Source organism: Anopheles funestus, chromosome 2RL, assembly GCF_943734845.2.
Source record: "Anopheles funestus chromosome 2RL, idAnoFuneDA-416_04, whole genome shotgun sequence".
Taxonomy (NCBI): Eukaryota; Metazoa; Arthropoda; class Insecta; order Diptera; family Culicidae; genus Anopheles; species Anopheles funestus.
The window spans coordinates 25,491,241-25,513,101 of record NC_064598.1 but is presented as its reverse complement, the minus strand read 5'-3'; the positions used below and the strand labels follow the sequence as shown (position 1 = coordinate 25,513,101).

Here is a 21,861-nt window from a genome sequence, read left to right as displayed (position 1 = left end):
CATAATTTGTTCTTCCTCCATACGGCCAGCCCTGACCTACGGTAATATGCCTATGACATCATGATATTGAAGAGCTTTTTTTTGTTGAAACCAAAACTATTGATTTTGTACATCCGTCCGTTGGCTGTTTTTCCCCAGACAGCAGGTCTGAGTCATCGCTGCGGGCCGGCATTATTGACCCAGACGGGGTGGCGCACCCAATCCATCCCGTGTTGGTCCCAACGAAAGGAAATGGAAAATCACACAAACAGAAAACTTACCAAACTTGGCACCACGGCGCGCAACTTCCAGCAGGCACAGGATGACGTGTTTTTCGTTCTTGCGCATTATCAAATCGTCCGTTTCGAACAGCAGACACTCGAGAATTTGAAGGCTTTTCCTGTGGTTAACAAAGTGCAAATGCAGGAAAATGGGAAATAGAAATGAAAGAAGAAAAAATCGAAATTATACATACACTCATGGACATGGAGAGAGCGAGGTTACCAGAAAGTCGAATGCTTTTGGCACGCAATCACTTCCACTGCAGGCAAATGCACGAAAAGGAATGCGATGTCCATTGCATTAGTATGATTTTTCTATTTATAATCCCTTACTAAACGCTTTTTTCTGGGTCAACCTAAGCATAATGACATGTCCACATTCTATTGCAGGATATTCGTCCTTCAAATTCTACCACAAGCTTACCTGCACCATGTGATAAAGTTGGATACGTTATCACGGGCAAAAAAGGTACCACTCTTGGCCGCGGCCAGAAAGTGCACATTGCCCATACTAAGGATCGGACCGGCCAGCCCGGATGTGATCGATTTCGTCATGGATTTGTTCCGCGCCATGCGGCGGGCGACGTACTGTTCGGCGGCCACACGTACGTTGTTGGCATGCTGTGTTGATAGTAAAGGTAGAAGAATGGGAAAGAATATTAATCACCTGCGGATGGAATGGACTCTGCTGTGTGTGTTTTTGTGTGGCCACAAAATGGACAGTGCTGGTACGATGGTATCTTTTACAATCAATTTCGCCGATCAATTAAACGTCCACCATGAGTGTATGGGTTCGGGCAGCACGGAGTGATTTCATTTGGCAAATCGCACAACCACAAAATATTCGTGCCGTACGACAGCAATCGGTTTCGATCGACAAATTCGGACTGGTTTGGAATTCTTAACGAACTCGTCCCGGAGAAATGTGACGTCCGTTGACGCAACTATTTTCCTTTTTTCAATGTACCCTTTTCGGCAGTTAACGCATGCACAAGTAATTGATGCAAAAGGTTTGGTAAGGCGGGATGATTTGGACGTTGAAGTAGCGTCAGCAGCATCATGAGTAATCTCACGATTATAATCTACGATATGTTCACGTCGAAGCTGTGTAAAAATACAATATCGGAGAGTGAAATATTTCAACGCACTCAGACATATTTTTAAAATAAACGGAATCATACACGCATGAAAATTTCTGATGAGTAATAGTTCATGTTTTAGCATGATGTTGATGGTGTGAAAAAGATAAAAATACGCCTCGCCACACCTCCACAAACCATGGCCGTAAAATCAACCACTTTTCCATGGAAAGCGTAAAGAACTCTCAGAACGAACGCGTGCGTCCTGTGACACGATTTCACTAATAAAGCAATCACAACGCGTCGGGCGGTGGCTTAGCACATAAATATGGCCACGAGAACAAACCCCTGTGCCGGTGCTGTACGAGATCGTAAAAGGATCGATTTGCGATCGACATATGTAGCGCTTTGACGTAGCGAACAAAGTCCACACACCGGCTGAAACCCATTAAAGGCGGACGGCGTCGAGCGGTTTAAACTCTAAAAAACACCAAACCGATACTAAAATATTGACAGTAGGAATATGGAGCTTTGATCGTTCGGTTTCGCACGACCGAAAGTGGATCAATATATTTTTGCTTTAATTTATGCGATCGCTTATATTTAGGAGCTTGTTCTCTCGAATCGGATCGTATCGCGGACTAAGCCGCTTCCATATTTATATTCTACCTCTACCAGCGATACACTTCGGCGAACCTTTAGCGAGGGCAGGCTGCACGGTTGCGATAAGATATCACACGAGCCAGCCCTTTTTTTACGCCCCCTTGCCCTTAAAGAAAAGCAAAGCGGCAATGCGGCGCTCGGTTGTGAATGTGAATTTTCCATTTTCGTCTGTACTTAGCAAGCAAGATCCATGCGCCAGTGTTGCCCTTTTGTGGAGATGGACAAACCCCTGTGCTCGTTTCGCGGCAAGGGAATACAACAGAAATTAGATGTGCGGTTAACGTTTTGGGTTTGTGTTTATTACCACTGCATTTCCTCGCCCTCGGTACAATGCAATGGGAATAAGCAAAACCAAAAAAAGGGAATTAAAATAGCGTGACAAATGCAGCCACCTCTAAAAAGGGAAAAGACTCCGCGAGGTAATGGACGGGGCCGCTCGTTTTTGACTCTTCGCTACCTCCGCTACTTCACGATCGTGTAGGGTTGTGAAGGGTGATTCTTAGCCACCAAAAGCGCATGGAAACGGCGACTTCATTATCGCAATTATATGCTCGCTCGCAAAACCCGACGACACTAAGCTAAGGCCCCGGCGATGGTACGCGACAGCCGAAGCGGATGGATTGATGGTTTGGTGCCTTCCCAAACAAGGAAGCGAACGACTGTGTTCCTCCCCATACCCGTCCCCGGCACAGGCGCATAGGATTTGCAATTTACCATCGGAATTACGACCATGGTGACCTTGGCTTCGTTGCCTCCCGCAACCATATCCCTGGTACGCCGTTCGCACTAATGCAGGCATGTCAAACAATCGAAAAATGAATCAATATCATAACAGCAACACGAGCAATTGGATGAAACCACTTTATTTCACAATCAATTTTACTATTGAAGAATGTATCCAACTCTCCTTACGAGAAGATAAACTGCAAACAAGTTCGAGTACCCATCTTTGACACCTCTGGCGATGTTTAGAACCACACATCAGAACCGTGACGCATCGTCGACAACCCCATCATGAATAGCGACCGCTACCTCCCTCTGCGTCTTCCAAACCACTAGCAAGGAAAATTGATTTTTTGCTTTCTATTTCATGCGAACCGTGCAGGCCACCCGTTTAAGCCACTTTGAGGCTTCATTTGCGAACCAAATTGATAGGAAAATAACGAGGTACGGAGCACAAAAATAGCCAACACGACCCGCTTGCAACGGTCGGTATTAGCAGAGAAAAAAAATGAACAAGCTTAAGCCGACTATTACGGCATCACGACCGATACGTGAGCTTTTCGAATCGTGGCGATCACTTCGTCTTCAGTCAAGTACGGGGTCAGAATGCTCCCTTCCGTTAAGTACACGGCTCTACGTCCATGTACAGCTAGCCAGGGCGCACTCGTTCGCGCGCGTGTATGTGTATCTCTGCATCTATCGGAGAACAAAACGTCAATTGTCGTTCCAGCGCTTGGACACCTACGCGTTTGCTTGACAAACTCAGCTTCGCTCCACACCACCGACCACCTCCTTCAATTCCCACGATTCCACGATTCCTCACAGCATCAACTGTCAGCAACAGCGCGTGTGACAGTGGACAACGCGGGTATTATATCGACACGGGTTCGACTTTTGGTCACACAAGAGCACAAGAGACAAACTGTTTGCTATTGCGGTTGGGCACTCCGATTGCTTGTGTCGATGGCCAGAGGGTCGTCAGAAAAGGGGACGGTGTAAAACGAGAGGTCAAACATTGGCATCGCGTTACCGCAGGCCCGGTATATGGAGATGAGATGAGACACAAAGGCGATCATAATCACACGGTGCCGGTGCCGATGTCAAGATCATAGCAGACCTCCACACTTGCGGTACCATTAGCACAAAATAGTGAAGCTTTTGGTCAAAGGTTTGCCCATTTCGGACGGATCGTGGCTTGATCGTTTGCTATTACTAGATGGGACGAGAGTTGGGTGTTTGAGGCAGATCCTTCAATAATGGAGCTTTTGTTTTTCCCCTCTCCAATGTTTAATCTTACTAAGCAGTGTCAACATTAGATGGAAACGATCAGCGTTACTTGCTGTGGATGGCGTGGAACGGGCAAAAGGTACACCGTTAGAACACAAATGAACAACAGAATCGTTTTAACGCGGACCACTTTGTGACCGGAGATCAAAGGATTGCGAAAAAATCCCCATTTATGATGGCTTAGGCGATTATGTACTCAACCGAGAATATGAAATCATTATAGAACGAACAGAGGGCAAAATTTAAATAACGTTCTGGGTAGTCCGAATGGCTCCCAGCCGCTTAACAGTGTTATGCCATTTGCACCTATAAATAAAGTCGTAAACGTAACAACTGCTCCCGATATGAGCGAACTATCGACACTGCGCAAAGGATTTAAAGATTGTGTCGGAATTTTGGAGGTCGTAAAATCTTCTTCATTTAACGAGTTCTTGAGCGGGATCTTTAAATCTTTAAATGTGTCCTTTTTTATGGAACTGCCAGACCTTACGGATCGTTATGGATTTAGTTCACATAAATGGTTAACGATCATTCATGACGATTGTTTGGCGTCTGGATACGAACGGCAATGTAGTAGTAGTACATTAATTATGTCTCTTAGGGATGCCGTAAAAACCTTCCCAAGAGAATAACAATCTGAAGAATCTTTAATAGTTTAAATAACTTTACATTGTATTCACTTTTAAATAAATGTCGATGTAAAAATCGGTGTAATATTTTGCTCTTAGTAAAAAAAATACTAAGAGATCATAACTAAAGCAATAATTCACTCGGATTTGCATAAAAGACGGCAATTCAGTAAACAATCTTAGATAAAGCTGAGAATGTTTAGGGTTTGCTTTTAGTAGTACTCACCCTACTCTACCGAACGCCATTTTGTGGGCCCAATTTCAATCTCTGAAGATCATCTTCGACCACTTGAATGTTCATTGTCAAATGTCGACGTCCTTGGGCAGCGAAAAAGCTTTTAAAAACATTTCTACTGCTGTTAAACAAGTCTCCAAACTATGCCATAAGTGTTTCGCATGTACTCCAAATACGTACGCCTCCAAGTTATCTAGTGAATGAAATCGAGCCATATCGAGGGCATTAAAATTCCTCCAATTTTTGTTGTACTGTTGTAGCTTAATACCACCACACAACACACACATACATAAACCCAACCTTTTGGTCCTGGGACCCATAAAGGTCTGGCGGGCGAACGAATGCCGTCCTTCGGTGTCCGTTGTTCTGTCGTGCCCGAAAGTTCAAGGAACCCGTGTGCATGTGCGAAGCCCCAAAACACCAATAACCTCGTGTGAGTGGGTGAGCAGAAACAAGCTGGCAAACACTGCGGAACCAAGCGGCCTCGTTGGCCAAAAATGGCACGCGACTTTTGATTGATAAATGGTCCATACTGAAGGTGTACGGACAAGGAAGAGTGCTAACCAGTGTTTGATATCCCTCCTGCCAGATACTAGAATGCCAGAGACAACGTTCAAATTTTGCGCCAATTCTAAAATTTTCCAAGGTTGCCGCAGAAGAATGGCACTCAATGCGATTAGAATGACAAATTGTATACTTCAGTATACATTGAAGAGAGCAATATTGAAACTGCCTTTGTAATGTATTGCATAAACTTTAGCATTTTGTTCAAAATTTCTTCATTTATTTTAAAAAATCCAAAACACACCAAACTGTATGAGTTTTTCTAAGCTTGATAAATTGCATACCTCGGTTAAACCCTTCCGAATCTTAACCCAATGATGGCGGGTGTGATACTTCACATCGTAACCAACATCAACACAGCGTACCACAGCTGTATTCCGTCCTACTTGGTCGGTGATAAGCGATTATTTAAGCCATTTCCCGGCCGGCCCCATCTCACCCACTCGAGTCACATTCTCGAGCTCATAAAGCGTTCAATTGCAGCCAATTCAAAAACCCCTTTCTAAAAAATCAAACCATCAACCGACAACCCAATTTATTCCACCCCTTCGCAGGAACTAGCGCTTTGCCGTTTGGTTTGACGTACAGTGCCATTGAAAGCATTGGAAAGACGGCCAAATGTGGTACGTATTGTGGTGCCCGTATAGCATATCTGGGGTGCAACGCGTGTGTGTGTGAGAGTGCGTGTCTCTGAGTGTGGTATGAGGTCTTCGGTGCATATGGAAAGTGAAATCTCCCTAGAACTCTGTGCCGTACGCCCAGCATCCGTTCCGAGCTAGTTTGAGTGTAGCTATGTTTTATTTTCCGTATGAATTAAATCCGGGCTAGTTGGCCTTTCAAGCAGCTGAACACAACACCTCCTGCCCAATAAATGCTGGTGGCTTAATGCTGGTGCTGTGCGTTGTTCTACGTTGGGCCAGTTGTTCTAAATAAATTTTCCTTCCCAGCGTCGCACGTTATTTCACGCAGGAGATCGCTACAGTAATCCTTCTCTTGCGGGCATATGGCGCTGAAGGGGGAGTGAAGGGTCCGGACGTGGGTTTTGAAAACAAAATGAAACAACTTGCCATTAAATCCGGCGGCACCGGCAAGAGCATCAGAATGCAATGCTGCGCTTCTTCCCATATCAAACTAGGCACGGCGTTAAAGATGGACGGACCAAAAGCGTTAGCTGATGATGGGAAGACCCTCGCGCTAGTGCTACGATTTTCTTGGGGACTATTTTTAGGGAGTTCCCAGCATTACTCCCATCGTCGTTAGCTGTCGTTCCTCCCTACTACCATGAAAATCACCCAACGATGGTGACCATTCTTTCGATCTTCATCGTTCGATCGCGATGGGCAACTACCTTGCTTCTACGATCTCATCCACACCAAACAGGGACGTACCATTCGCATCAAATCGGTACACTTCCGCATCCTCTTAACTGGCAGCAGCGGGTGGTACCAATCCGTACCGTTCCTCCCAGCAAAACGAAGGGTGGATTGCACCACGCGCGGCATGCAATAATGGGATTCTATTTACGCCACGATCGTTCAACTGCGAGCGACGAACACTTTCGCGGCTTGTCCTGCCCTTTTGCACTTTGCACGCAGGCACGCACGGTGGTTCTAGTTCTGGCCCGCCAGCGTGACGACGTATTTAGAGCAATGCGCACCCCATTCCCACCTGCGAGTCCAACAATTCGGTAAGTTACCTTCCCACAGCACGCACGGTTTCCTATTTTCATGTTGTGCGTTTGATGTGTGTCGCTACGGTGGAGTCATTCTTTTTTTGGCTGCCGAGCATAGTTGTGCGGATACCCTCAACATTAACCACATCTCACAGGATCGCCACTAGCGCACGAAAACAACAACGCTGTTCGGTTCAAAAACAACGACAACAAAAAACCACGGAACGATTCCCGCCAAATAAGGAGCACACCTCGTGCGTGAGGAACGTCGATCTGATCAGGCGAGTGGCAATAGAGCCCCCCACAGCCATGATTCAACAGGTCGTCGTCGCCTAGCGGCAGCGTGGTTGTCATCGCAAGCGTTCGCGCCTGTGTGTAACGCAGGTCGTCATCATCTGCAGATCATGGTCGCGGATCGTCCCAGCATGTGTGCGAGTTGTGCGCGGCAACAAGTTCGAGTGGCAATTTCCTTATCCAGCAATTCGGGGTCCGGTATGCTGCGGCGGATAGTGGAGAGTGATCTCCAACGAGTGACCTTCTGTGTACACCAACAAGGCGACAAGGTCTCGAGTGATATGCGGCGCCAGATCACAACACCAGTTGGTGGCGATTCTTCCGCACCGGTGTACGAAGAGATCAACGTACCTGGCATAAGGCAGTAACGGGCGAAAACCTTGACGTGCGATTCTAATAAGGCTCCAGGGATCGCAAATGAAAGAAAGGCAACAGAGTTCGCCGGCACGCAACAGTGCCGGAAGAAGTTTTGGAAGTAAACTGTGAGATACTGCGCATTGATAGTGAAGATACCTTTTTGGCTATGAAAGTTTCGATAGATGCAGCTTTATTTTTGTGTGTAGCTACAATGTAAGCTATCGGCATTCATCGCTCCAAAACCAATATCCACAATCAGTTCCCAAATAGAAACGAGACACCCAAAGCGGGAAGTTGGAACCAAATGTCAATTTGTAGTGTTTAAAAACAACTCTACGTGAAGTATATATGGTAAAAACCAGTTTATAGCCAGAATTCACCAGACAGGCGCGAGGGCATACATATTGTCTGCTTAAACCGAGTCCTCTTGCCTCCACCTCCTCAAGAACACAGCAATTCCAGGCTCCCGACATATGTCTCGCGCGGATGCAACGGTGGACGAGAAAATTGGAACAATACTTACTACAAATCGTTCCCTGAGAGAGTGGGCGCAGATTTACGGAATGCGATAGAATGTCTCTTTGGGTCTTTGGGAAGACTGAACCCGATGCAGTTAGTCTGAGCGTTTTGGGACATTTGTTTTTAGGAGTATGGGAGGAACAGCAATCTCCCGTTGTCTGGAGCGGGTTCGTCTTCAAGTTAATTGGTGTTAATGAGTGCCGGGGCCAGCAACAGCAACAAATGCAGCGTTTTAATTTAAACAATCAGAACAGTCAACAAACGACGACACTCCACGAAGATTCCACGTTTTCCCGGTTAGCTACTAATGGTGACAGTGTTCGGAACGGATTGTACGCGTGATAAATTCCAAACCCCTGATCCCCCCGCGGTTTGGAAGGGAACAAGTGAGGAAGAATGCATTCCATAAATGAGACGATTCGAAAACCCACCACCACAATTAGCTGCCAGTGGAATGGGTTTATAGCGAGCCGTGAAAGTATGCATATAAGCATACGGGGCGGGGTTCCATCTTGCCGATGACGGGGTGGACAATTAATTGAAGCAAGGTTAGTGATCACGTTAACACGCGTAGGGTGGTGATCAATTGTTTTATTCGAAACACTTCGTACAACGGGTTTGAAAACGGAAAGTAATCACCTGTTTGGTTGCTTGTGCATTTTTGGATGCATTTTTGTCATTTCTTTGCTAGTGTTTTATTAAGTAATAATGGTTTTATTTAATAACTGAAATCTCTGAAATCAGAGCAATTAATTTATACAAATCGTAGCCTTCACAAAACACACAAATCTATGTTTGTTTGCTAAAAATGTGAGGCTCATAACCATATCATCAAACTAACAACAATTTCAGATCTTTTATTAAACCGCACGTTTTATTGCCTTGCTTCGTATAAATTAACATAATTCAAAAGCAAATAAACAACAAGAATAGTGATAAATATCAACGGGTTGTCCAAAACGCATTTCCTCAAGGACGATTCATCTTGATCCATCCTTAAATAGTGATGACCCCGAAGATTATGCACATAAATTGTAAAATTTATTACTCTCCCTAAGTGTGGCGGTGCCATTTTATAACTTTCGCCAAGATTGTAAAACGGAATTGTGGTCCTTGGTGAAAAATAAAAAACCACATCAACCAACTATAAATGTATGCGCAATGAGAAATAAAATCTGTACCACAATTTTAAAACACGTCCATTTAACGGAACACGCAATAGTTGTTTCACTATGTGTTACCATTTTGGTTCTGTTATGACATCGTACTAACTTTTGTTATGGAGAACTGTTTGTGTTTTATGATGTTTGTGTATTTTATTTTGTTTAAATTTAGTAAAAAAAACATACCTTGCATAGAGCTACGCCCGTATCCAGCCGATCCATAAAGTTTTCCACATTGATGCGCAGGTCCGGATACATTGTGTTCAACCATTCGGCCAAATCTTCGCGCATCGCGTACAGATACTCCTCGCTCGATTTAAATGGCCGATATGGCCGCGATTCCAGCAGGACGGTGTTCATTGTGCTGCAGTTCTGTTGCTCGTTCTCAATAAATCGTTAGCTTATTCCTTTAACTCGTCCCGTTTTACGCTGTAACTTTTCGTCTTTAATTAGCTGTTTAGTTGACTAGCTTATTGTCTATGGTTTAGTGTTATATCTCGTCAATTCTTGCGTATGTTTAGGTATTTAGGAAGTGTCTTATTATTTCTCGTTAAGCCTTTGAGGACCTTCCACGTTCGCGTATCGATTGGATTTTCATCGAGAGAAAATCTGAAAAAAGAAAACAGTGAAATGGAAAGTTAATTTAACACATACTAAAATAATGTTAAAATTAGAACAATCATGCTAAATCCACATTATTGACAGAAGGTAGCTAATCAGAATGTTAATTGCATCTAGAAATGTTAAGAAAGAAGAGAAGAGTGGAGCAGAATATGTAGGAAACATGCAAGTTAATGTAACAGGCACGCTTCTTTTGAAACGTCTTTTTCTTTCACTCTCTCTCTCTATCTCTCTCTCTCTCTTTCTACTTTAATTTAACACCCTTAATATAATGGAGCTATTCAAAACGAATTAAACTCGATAAGGGTAATGAAAATGAAAACTAATCAAAAAGGGAAAACGAATGCAGACAAAACAAACAAACTAAACCGATCAAAGCAACAGGAAAAACAGGGAAAACAAATAAGAAGAATAGTGAAACGATATGGTAAGAACGAAAAAAGAACAGGTAGAACGAAAAAAAAGAAAAGAAGCCACAAAACCAAATCCAGAAGAAGAAACGGCACGACCCAAAACAGCAGACAAAAATAAAAACGATGAATGACGGTAATGCGATAGCGCCGGTAGGTTAATTGGAAGTACGATGTTTAACGTGACCGCACTGGGGGCAGCTCTTCTCATCCCACATCCCCCTTCCGATTCACTCTCCTTTTCTCGTCCATCGGCACGCTGGCCCTCGTGTGATCGTGAGGGTACTTTTTTGTTTCACCCCACATTACATGACCGAGGTGCCAATGGACAGGGAACTTTTTTGTTCCTTCGTTCGATGTTTTGCCGGCATCTCAGATTTCGTGTCGGTGTTATGTTACGTGCCAGGTGAGATGAGAGTGTAATACACCTTTCCACCAACTCGGCAGGCTGATGAACATGCGCCCAAACATATGCAACATGGCAGGCAAGGCAACAAATGATCCGCTAATAGAGGTATCGCCCCGTCTTTGCCCCGTCTTGCAACAAATAAAAAGCCCGTGATTACCCTCTTAAAAGATGTTAAATCGACTGAGATAATAAGATACTACCCGAAGCATGAAAAGGGGATAAAAAAGACACCCAAAAGCACAGTGCACAGAGCGAATTGTGGAGGCAAACAGAGTGACATAAAACAAAATGAAAACAGAGTAATAATTTGTTGAAGGAAGCTTTAAACCAATTTGTAGGGCACACGGATTTTTGCCCCCGGAAAGACGGTGCCTCAGAATTCAAGTTCACACATATCTTGTTTGTGGTTCATGTACCGTGATTATCTCTTCCCCAAGGTGACGAGGCGGCGTGTCGAGAGGAACCGGTCCGTAAATGCGATAATAAGCCACCGGTACAAATGTAACAATTAGTTTAAATACATTGCTCGATAAACAAACGAAAAGGTCTCTCAGTGTGGGTTTTTGACAATTCAATTAACTTAATTAAGATGCGTCCTATGATATTGGGTGGGTCAACTGATTTGACAGTCTTTAGCAACCAGCTCATGGATATGATGTATGAATCCTATGGAGTTCAACATTAACTCGATCACCCTACAATCATTACTAACTGAGAACCTCACAGACACTGAAATAGTCTTGGTGACTTATACCGTGAATTGGAGGTTCCGAGTCGTTTCCCTGTATGCATATTGTTGGTTTTACAGTTGCGAAGAAATAGAGTTAGCAAAAGCCAAAAAAGGAATAAAATAGAATTCAGATTGTAGTGCCAAAAGAAATTCAGCTTAGGCTCAATTTCTTCAAAAAAGGAAAAAAAAATCCAGAACTAAACAAAAATCAATGTTTCTCAATTATTCATTTAGAACCATAATGACATCTAAGGTGATCTTGATGTCTTTGGACCTGTCCATTAGCAATAGAAATCGTTTATCCGCGCTGAAGTTTTCATTCTATTTTTGGATAACAAGTTTAAATATCTTTTCTGGACAATTACAGCTTAAATCGGCCATGCTCATCATGCGTAATGGGCTCTCATCCGAACTATAATGGGCTCTAATCCGGGCTTTTTCGGATAGAGTGTACAACGATCTTTATGGCTATTATTACTACGCTACCAGATTTGTAAGTATTACATTGATAACTACTATGTGGCGTAGATTCCGTAAAGTCCATCAACAACTTAATGTAGCTTTAATTTTTGATAAATTCATCATCTACACTGAATGAAGAATTCCCTCCTCAATTCCTAGTTATCGAAAGCGTGCCATAAAACCAAACCTTCCTTCCAAGCCTTTTGATTAAAATACGTGAATTAATATTTAGCAATGTTTTCATCAAATGTTTTCAAACGTCCGCCATAAACTTTGATTTATTTTATCCGCATACAATCGTAGCGAAACTATTGCATAACCCAACTTGTGCCAAAAATTGATTCATTCGCCTTCTTTCACCTAGCCACATTGCGCTGTTAAGGGTGTTTAACAAATCTGGCACATAAAAGCTTGTACAATGAAATAAAAAAGAAACATTTTAAAATTCACCAATTTCTCACTTCTTGACACAGTTCCCATGGTGAATATTTATTTGACACTTTCTGCGGGGAGCTATTATGGAGATTTACAACTTCACACTACTTTAACACAAAAGAGCAATAAAAGAAAATAACAAAATAATAATACGTCCTAGAGGTGGTGGTCTCCCCCACGAACCCAAACCTCCATGTCGGTCGTAAGACGCTAGACAAACGATCACTAGACGATTGGCAAACGTTTGAAAATATGCGGAATTTTGAAGACTGTCTTTTCGTTGTTTTTTGTTGCTAAGTTCAATGATAAAGCATAACTACCATTACCGAGCAATCTCATGATTGATGTCGAAGACCTTTTGCTCCCTCGGTAGGAAGAGAAGCGGACATCCAACACAATGGTTCCACTTGGGAAGGCTGATGGTGGTTTCACTACCAGGACTACTGAGCGGCATCGTTACACCCACCCGGCGATTCATTCCACGGTATACGCATGCTTTCCCCCCAAAACCCCCAAACCCACACAAAACGCAAGATCGCTCAGGTACGGGCATGCGATTATTCTTATTGCAACGAAATTTTAAATGACGAAATAAGTAATAGCTTCAACGTTAGGGGCCACCGTCAGGCCACGCGTCCCGTCTCCATGCGGCGTTAAGCCACAACCGAACCAAAATGCCAGACACGCTGACGTGTCCGGCTGCAATGGAAAGAAGTAGTTTGCAGTAAAAAAAAACCACAACCAAAATTATTCGCACAACATAGCCGCACAAACGTAAAATGCGGGGCCCCGCACAAAAACATTGCACCGAAAAAACTGACCGCATTTTCGGCACGGTGCCCGATCTTGCCGACGAGCAGTTACACCGAACGACGGTGGTTCATAGCATTCCGATGTCTTGGACCGCTCCACCAATTCCGATTGCGAGGTTTGGCGCAAAAACCTGGCCTCCTTAATGAGCAGGAGGGAGAGAGAGACGACATAAATGGGGTCACTCAACCTTCCAACCTTAGTGGCGGGATTTGGCGTGCGTTTGCGTACGATGGTGCTATGTTTTGACGGCCCCCGAGGTTGCGCTAATCTGCGGGCGCAACCGATATGACCGAGAGGCGCCGTTAGTGATCAGTCAACGGGGGGGTTGGTTTTTTGCCTACATGATTGGTTGCAATGCTGTCACACTAACTGCTTCATCAAGGTGTCCAGTTGACTGGCACGGAGTTCGAAGTTCGTTTAATGAACACTCATCGATATTGAGGCGGTTTCTCTCTGGAGTATGTTTATTTTATTAAAGCGAAACAAAAACCGAATGAAATGCTATAGCTAAGGATAGTTGAATCATAATAGATTGATTTGTAGTTACGCGTTGCGCCATCGGTAATTATTAAGAGTATCTGCATAAACGATTTTATTTTAGCAAATTATTAAACACTGCATTAGATTATGTTTGATCGATGAATATTTTTGTCGTATGCAGATTCCTTTAAAAAAAAAAGTATTACTCTATCTTGTCGCAATACCCCGCAACAGTGATAGAAACACTCCATACACAAAGAGCGGCATTAAATCCCCGTACAAGAATAATCATAAAAAATTGAAAGCTCCAAGCGCACACAATGCAGTCGTAAAAGGGCAGATTAGCGTGCTGTGAGCCCTTTCCATAGGCGGGTTGGTACTATTAAACAGCGGTTCTTAAAAGAGACAAACCCATCATAAACATACCTTTTTTTTGCAACGAATGAGAAAAGCGAGGTGAGGTGAAAAAGTCCCACCATTGAATGGAAAACAGTGTTTTCTTCTCTTACAAATTTTCCTATTTTTTCCACGATATTGACCCACCAAAAAAATAAGGGTGTATAATTTAGCACACCCCTGCCAAAAAATTGGGCGCAAATTCCAATGGAACAATTGTCGCTCTTACACCATTTTGTCGCTATTTTCCTTACCAGAAACGATCTGGAGCCGAGCTATAAATTTGATAATTAAACACGGTTAAAAAGGGGAACAGACACTAGCCGAGAGCTAGTGGTTGTCGAAACGCAACAAGCCGTATCATCATTACACGACAGTGCATTCAGCCAGGGCCTTTTTGGGGAGCAGCGCAGTAGCGTTATTCAACCGTGAGATAAGTGCGTGCAGTATGGTGTGGCGTGCAAGTGACGATTGCAACCCGCCGAAGAAATGTGGGAAGATGGATGGGAAAACATGATGGTGATTAGATTACGATCAATGGTTGGTGGTCCGCCGGGGAGTTGCTTTGGGGGTTGTTTTCATTATGCTTCTAATTGCTAGATCGAAAGCCATTGCCTAACAAGAGGGGCCAATTTGCCGAAGCGACAAATGAAGCTGTATCTTTTAGATGACTGCCGGCGATAAAAGAAAAAGAGGCGTAACAAAGTAGGGCTTGTTGGATGGTAATGTATTGTTTTGTTTAGGTTTTTTTTTTTCGGTTCTGCCTCTGTACCATTTGGAGGAGAACGTGGGAATAAACGGGTGGTTTCAAAGTGACCGGCACAAAACTTTATTTGGAGCACTGCATTTTTGGGTTCTTTTTTGTGAATAAAAAAAAGCTTTCTATTTTTTCATTTCCTATCGATTGTGAGCTAACCGAAACACTTCATATACTAATGAGGTGATTTTTCATCATTTTTTTTCATTTAGTTCTATTCTGTTCAATTATTCTCTAGTGTTATGTTTAATGAGGTTCTTTGGAAGAGTTATGATTTTTAATCATAAATTCGAAGATGTCCTTCGATATATGAATCAACTCTCAAAAAAATTTATAAATCTTCATCTCTCGAAAGATTTTGAATTCCTCAAGTTTCACGAATTTCTCAAAATAAATGAATCTTAGAAAATTTATGAATCACTGAAAATTGCAAGAATTAATTTTTCTTTAAAAAGAGAATATGAAACATGAAAAACCTCATCTTATATTAGCTCTATCTTTGAACATTTCTAATCTTTGGAGATTTATAAATCTTTAGCACTAGAACTAGCGGACCAGTCATTTTGACTGAAACGCTTCATTTTCACAACATATTTTTACGGTTAACCAATCACATGGTAGTAGAAGCATAAATTTTACACACATATTCTATAGTCTCTCTCTCTCTTCTTGGCTTTTAACGACCTGTAACGCCGGCCATTTCTGGCTTACTAGACTTATTTTACCACGTAGCCGGATAGTCAGTCCTTGCTACGGAGGGACGGTCCGGATGGGATTTGAACCCGGTCCGGCCGTGTGGACTGCCGCCGTTTATCACATGCACCATCGGGCCGCCCCCGATTCTATAGTAAGATCTCCAATAAACAATAAAATATACTCCAACTATTGTCCAAAACAATCTAAAGTTGTTTAAAAATTAACCACGAACGAAAAACACTTAAAACGCTTGGTAGTTATAGTGTTAGTAATTCAATTCATTCATTCTACTTAAAGATTCATTTACATTCACGCCTTATCCTTTGATTCTATTCGTTACGTTTTAATGATTTATGTTCCTTAATGCTGCTTAAAGTTAAGTTTTTGTGTCAGCTTTATAGCAGACTTTGGACAATTTTTGGAGAATTTCATAACAATAATTTCATAACAATAATTTCATAAAGCAGTAACTTGTCTTCAATGCGTATAACTTGCCTTGATTATTAGCAATAAAATTTCCGACCATTTTAGCTACATTTTAATAATGTCAAAGATTTTTTTTTCAAAAGAAAAAGAAGGTTAAACCCAGTCTACCGTAGTAATGAGTTACCGGTTAATGAAGCGCAAAAATGTCCATTTTGGTTGGCAAAAAAACTCAAGACTTCCTATTTTATTAATAATTTTGAAAGGAATACTAATGAGTGTTCATTGCAACCACCGGAAAACAAATGATAAATAAAAAACGGAAAAAATCATGTCAACTGTAATAAATTGCACGACGGATTCACTGAATCGTGACAGTAATGTGTGGCGCAAAAGTGTAAAACGGCAACACACAACATAGGTCCAGCCAGCATAGAAGAAGCGATGAAATTAATTCCTTTTTGCCACCCGTTTAGTTTGAAGCAATTCTTTCACGGTCACTGCATTCGTTGTTTGCCTGCCTGTGCGTGACTGCGTTTTGCACTTTGCGCAAACTTTGCTTAAAAGCTTTACTAAAGCGTAGCTGTGCAACAATCTTGTGTTGGGGATGTGCAACATTATGCCATAATAGTTAACGACTTTACACACGCAAAAAAGTGCACCAATTTCTCCACCTTTGGAGGAGTTGAGACTAATCTTTACATTGGAATTGACATAAAATCAATGCGCAATCCGGATCACGTCCGTCCATTTGCAGGATGTTGTCACCATCGCCATAATCGTTTGCGCGATTCCTTTGCGAAAGGACACCATGCGTTGCTGTTTCATTATCAAAACTGTTAAACTGTTCCATTCAATGGTTGTCCATTACATGGAAAAACAAACTTGAGAAAAAACAGACAAAAAAGAAATGAAACCAAAATCAACGAACCGGTATTTTATAGCTGGCAGGGTCGCGTTGAAAGCATCGCCCCCCGTCTCAAATCGGCCGCAATCAATTGGTGGCGGCCAATGGTACAAAGCCCGCCAACGGCGGGAGGTATCGCGACGCTGCCATACGCGGAAGCTTGATTAAAAAATTCCATCATCAAGGTCACGCGGTATGCGGCAACGCACACCCCGGGGGCAAAAGTAAACGTTGAATGAGTCAACGTGAAAATGTGCGAATCCAAAGTTAACAATAAAAAATGAAATCGAAAGCAAGCGCAAGCGAACGAAGAGGGAAGAGTGAGAATACTTACTGACGGTGGAAAATGGAATCAAAGACAGACAGATAGTACAATCACAACCGTTGGCGGCACAGGCTTTGTGGTTGTGGAATGATTGTTGTTTGTTTTTTGTAATGCATTTCCTCCTGCTCGCGGTTGTAGATAGGATGATGCAGCTCGGTGCATCCAGTGCAATGCAATAGAGGACTCAACTCTCACAGATCTTTTTATGGATCTTATGTGCTCGGGTAAACGTTTCCAGTGTCTTTTTTTCTCTTTGTTGCTCCAACCGTCACGTTCTCGGCTTTTATTGAAGTTTGCGGACGTAATCTTTGTTTAGCACACACGCGACTAGGAAGTTGTATCAATCGTTTTGACAAACACTGTTGTCTCGGTTGCTATAATAATGAACATAAAATTTAAAAAACTAAATTTTGGACGTAAAGCATATAAATAGATGGTGTTGTTTTCTTTTTAAAAGGTTCGACCATCACCATCATTAGGAGCGGATTGATTCTCTTTCTTCCATTCCAGAAACGAACAAACTGTAACATAAAATATTATACAAAGGATTAAATAAAACTTTATTCAAAAACATCCAAGATTTTTTATTCATATTTGTTTAAATTTTGTACAAAAAACGAAATGTCAAGTTTGACAGTTATGCGAATCCGTTTAAATAAATTATCGTGTAACTAGCGGACCATTCTTATTTGGTCTCGTTAAACCATTCAAACTGATATCAGACCAATAATAGAGACCAATAGTTCAGTGAACGACAGTGAAGTGGCTCAAGTGTTCCCTTCAAACATCAAGGTACATCTTTCAAGCTTATTAATGACGCATTTAAGTGCAGATTAAGTGAAAAAACAATTCACCGGAAAGGGGTTAAAATAATGACACACCAAACGGCTTGTAAAATCGTTTCTCGTTCAAGTGAAAATAAAAAGGCTAATTGTTCCGAAACATAATCATTTTTGCAATTTAATGAAAGTCAATGTCTTTAGTGTTCTTTTCCACGTTTTAGTAGTACCTCTTTTTCTATCAACTGATTGTTTTATACGCAAACTGTCTACTAGAAAAAACTGTTTTTTTTTTATTTTTAACATTTTCTATTTTATCATTCAAAGAGAATGGCAAAACTCGATTCAGTAGGTATTAGTTTAAAGTGTCACATTTTAACATTTCATTTGTTTAAATTTTCTATAAATTTTTACGAAACATTAGTTTTTGCCCGCAATTTTTCGAGTTTCTGAGTGTAAAAAATTTTCTAAATAAATTGCGTTTTCTTTACGAGACATATAATAGTAGGCACTAGTAATGTGAAAATTGGAAAAAATAGGAACGTTCCTTTTGAAAAGGAACGGAACTGGTAGGTTCATTTATCTAATGGCAGATGAAATTGAATTGTTTTAGGGGGAAGCGGGCTGGGAAGGAGGGGTGGGGGGTTGTTGATGCTCTAGTGCTATTACTGTGTAATTGATACGGAAATGTACAACTATACTACCCTGGTTCTGTAAACCAACCAGGTTCATAATTCCGAGCCTAGTTCCGCGAACCAGCAGGTTCGAAATTTTAAAGCATTTTAAGAAACGGAACGAACCTACCAGGTTCATGTCGGAACGCACATCACTAGTAGACATTGGTAATCCGCCTATCCTGCCTCCACGGAGCGGAATCGAATCCGGTTGGGTTGCATCTGAAACCGGATCGATTCGACCCATCACTACTAGACACGGTGCATGCATAAGTGCTGTGAAGGTACTATTAAATCAAGAAGTACTACAATACTCAAAAACTGAATAACTTAACACGATGTAACATTTTGCAAAACCTTATTATGAAAAGATATTAAGGTCACATCAGCAACATACACTGGTTAAGCATCACATTTACATAACAAAATGGACGCCGAGAATGTGTCTCTTTGGCTTTAAAATTCACACTTCAGCATATCATCCCAGTTTCGAGTACCAGCTTTACCGATCCCATGCAGCAGAATAACGATAATTCCATATGCCTACCGCGTCTGCTCACTGTTTTCTTTCGTTTTTTTTATGCTGTTGCGGACACACAGCGTCCATCCAGCATGCTAATGGAGCCAGTAAACTGCCGTGATTTACGGTAGCTTCTGGTACGATCGATTCGTGCATGTGGAATTCTGACACGTTCACGAACGACCCTAAAGTGGCCTAGTTTATCTTCCGTACGGTGTGGTATTATCTCCAAGTTCCTTCCACACGGTAAACCACACGGCTATAAGGCTACTTACTACTCGCTGCAGTTGCAGTTTTCTAATCAATGAACGCAAGCTCAAGCTGAGTAAACTGAGTGAAACAAAAAAGAAAAATTATCATAAATCTCACATTACTCATTGGGGGTATGTTTTCCGCTCGTGTCACGCTGGTTAGGGCATTAGGCTAGCCACCGTGTTGTGTGACCACCCTCCACCCCTTCGGGTGGGTGACACAATCAACACTCACATTGAACGCTGGCTTGTAATTTACGCGCGCGAGACCCGCGGAACAGCACAACAACACATCTCTCCAACACTATCAGGCCGGTATCGGGACGCAGCTTATTACAAACGACAAACGCGCGGCAAGCAACAAACGAAGGGACGTCGTTAGAAGGCGAATTGGTTACACCTGGGGAGTGTTTGATTTTTGTTTCGACATCTACTTTGGTTGGCCGTGAGTTAGCGAGTGAGTGAGCGAACGTATGATAACAGCGCCATGATTGCATCGACAAACCATTAAGTGGTCCAAAAGGTGCAACCGTAATGTGCGACGTGACACACAAGGGGCGAAAAGAAGCTTTTAAAGGGTTTTTTACAATCCACCCAACTGGTCAACCGGTGGCATTGCTGATATTGTTTGAAACCCTTCCGAGTCTGACCAAAGTTCAAAGTTAGTCCGGTGGGTGGGCCGAGCTTTATTCAATCCGAGCTCCGTGAGCTCCCGTCATATTGATTTTATTTCTTCTTCCTGTCTAGACGGAGACGTTCTTTCCGTTCGTTTGTTTGTGATGTGTTTTATGCTTCCCCGAAGGAAATGACACGCTCACAAAACGGACACTCCTGATGTGCGATGATCGATGAGGCATCGTTTATAAAGCCACAGCACCCGCCTTTAGTGGGTTGTTTAAACTCTGGCGTGCTTTATCGTTTTGCCAATTTTAACCATAAATGTCAGTTAAGAGGCTTGCTAATAAATAACTGCACACAACGTTACTGATTAAATCGTATACTCGATCTGGCTCTGCAGCATGAGCAAACGGTACAGCTACTTGCTGGTCATCGGTAGAAGTTTACACATTCTAACGAACACCAACACAAAACCCCTATCGGGGGAAAAATGGCTGTGCAAGAAATATCCATTCCAGAACGAAAGAAAATGGTCGTTAAAACGAGAGAATTAAATAAAAAACCAAATAGACGACGTGTCGTTTGGTCACGTTTTACGCCATTGAATTATTGCTCAAACGAACTAAATGTAGAGAATTGATTTAGCAGACGACGATTTTAGACGAAGTCTAAAACAGTTAAGCTGAACAAAACTGGTTTAAAAATAAATAATTTGTTACAAAAATAAGGTAATTCTAATACTATACTATGCTATAATAATATAGCATAAAATGCTTAATAAATGAATAAATTAAAAGAAGCTGTGTACTCTTCTGTTTACCTCTTTTTTACTCTTTTGATGGCGAAGTTGAACCGCAATAAGGTTCATGACTCTTTCTATTAAGTAAATATGTCAGACTAATTTCTCTATTTATTTTCCTGCTTTGGTTTGTAAGTGTTTCTCTCATGTTTCTATGTTTCATATGTTTCTTCTCGTTTTTTTATCGTTGTTTGAATTAACGGAGTTTATTCTTGATTATAAATTTGTTGTGTTTAATGTTTTTTTTGTTTCCTTTTTTTATTTTCCATTTTTACTTTTTATTAAAAGATAATTGAAAGATGTTGAATACCAATATAACATTCTCTAGTTGAGATTTAAAAATTAAATTGAAAGGAAATAAATTTTTACAACATTTTATCCCCAATTAAACAAAATAAAAAATTAATATTATTAATAGAAATTTTGCTTATTTTTTCATTTTAAATTCATTAAGAGAGTTGAAGGAGAACAACAATGAAACAAATTAAATGTCCTCTTTACTTATTGCCCGTCAATGTCACTTGTGCACTGAATGTTGATTTCCAATCTTTGCCCTGCGATAAGTTATCAAAATTTCAATCGCCATGCGTACTAGTGTGGCTGTTCCACCCTACACGAGCGTTTGCTTTGCTAAGCGTTTGAGATGCTGTTAAAGGAAAAACTAACCTCGTAAAAGGGTGTACATTGGGAAACCGACCTTATCAGCTGCTGCGTAACTAACGCAACCACAACAATGTAAAAGTCCCTGCGCTCCCAAAGAAGGGGCAATAAATTATCGTTCGACTGTGGCAGACAGGTTTTTGCCTGGTGTACGCGGCACATTATGTATTTGTCGCTGGGTCGCGCTACAGTTGCGTATCAAAACACGCACGTCTGGTGCGCGTTATGCGCAACAAGTCAAACAAAGTGTT

The 21,861-nt window shown here is 41.9% G+C and overlaps 1 protein-coding gene across 4 annotated transcripts in view; it reads right to left on the bottom strand.

Annotated features, from left to right (window-relative positions):
- Positions 1-21,861, bottom strand: part of LOC125760938 (GAS2-like protein pickled eggs) — a 35,198-nt gene that overhangs the window by 9,942 nt on the left and 3,395 nt on the right. For all 4 annotated transcript variants that reach the window (XM_049421545.1, XM_049421548.1, XM_049421546.1 and 1 more), the window contains exons 3-5: positions 9,632-10,054; positions 685-881; positions 261-379 (exon numbers count right to left, since the gene is read on the bottom strand). In XM_049421545.1, the coding sequence (XP_049277502.1) occupies positions 261-379; positions 685-881; positions 9,632-9,805 (490 nt within the window). In that variant the 5' untranslated portion in view covers positions 9,806-10,054. The remainder of the gene's footprint in view (positions 1-260; positions 380-684; positions 882-9,631; positions 10,055-21,861) is intronic.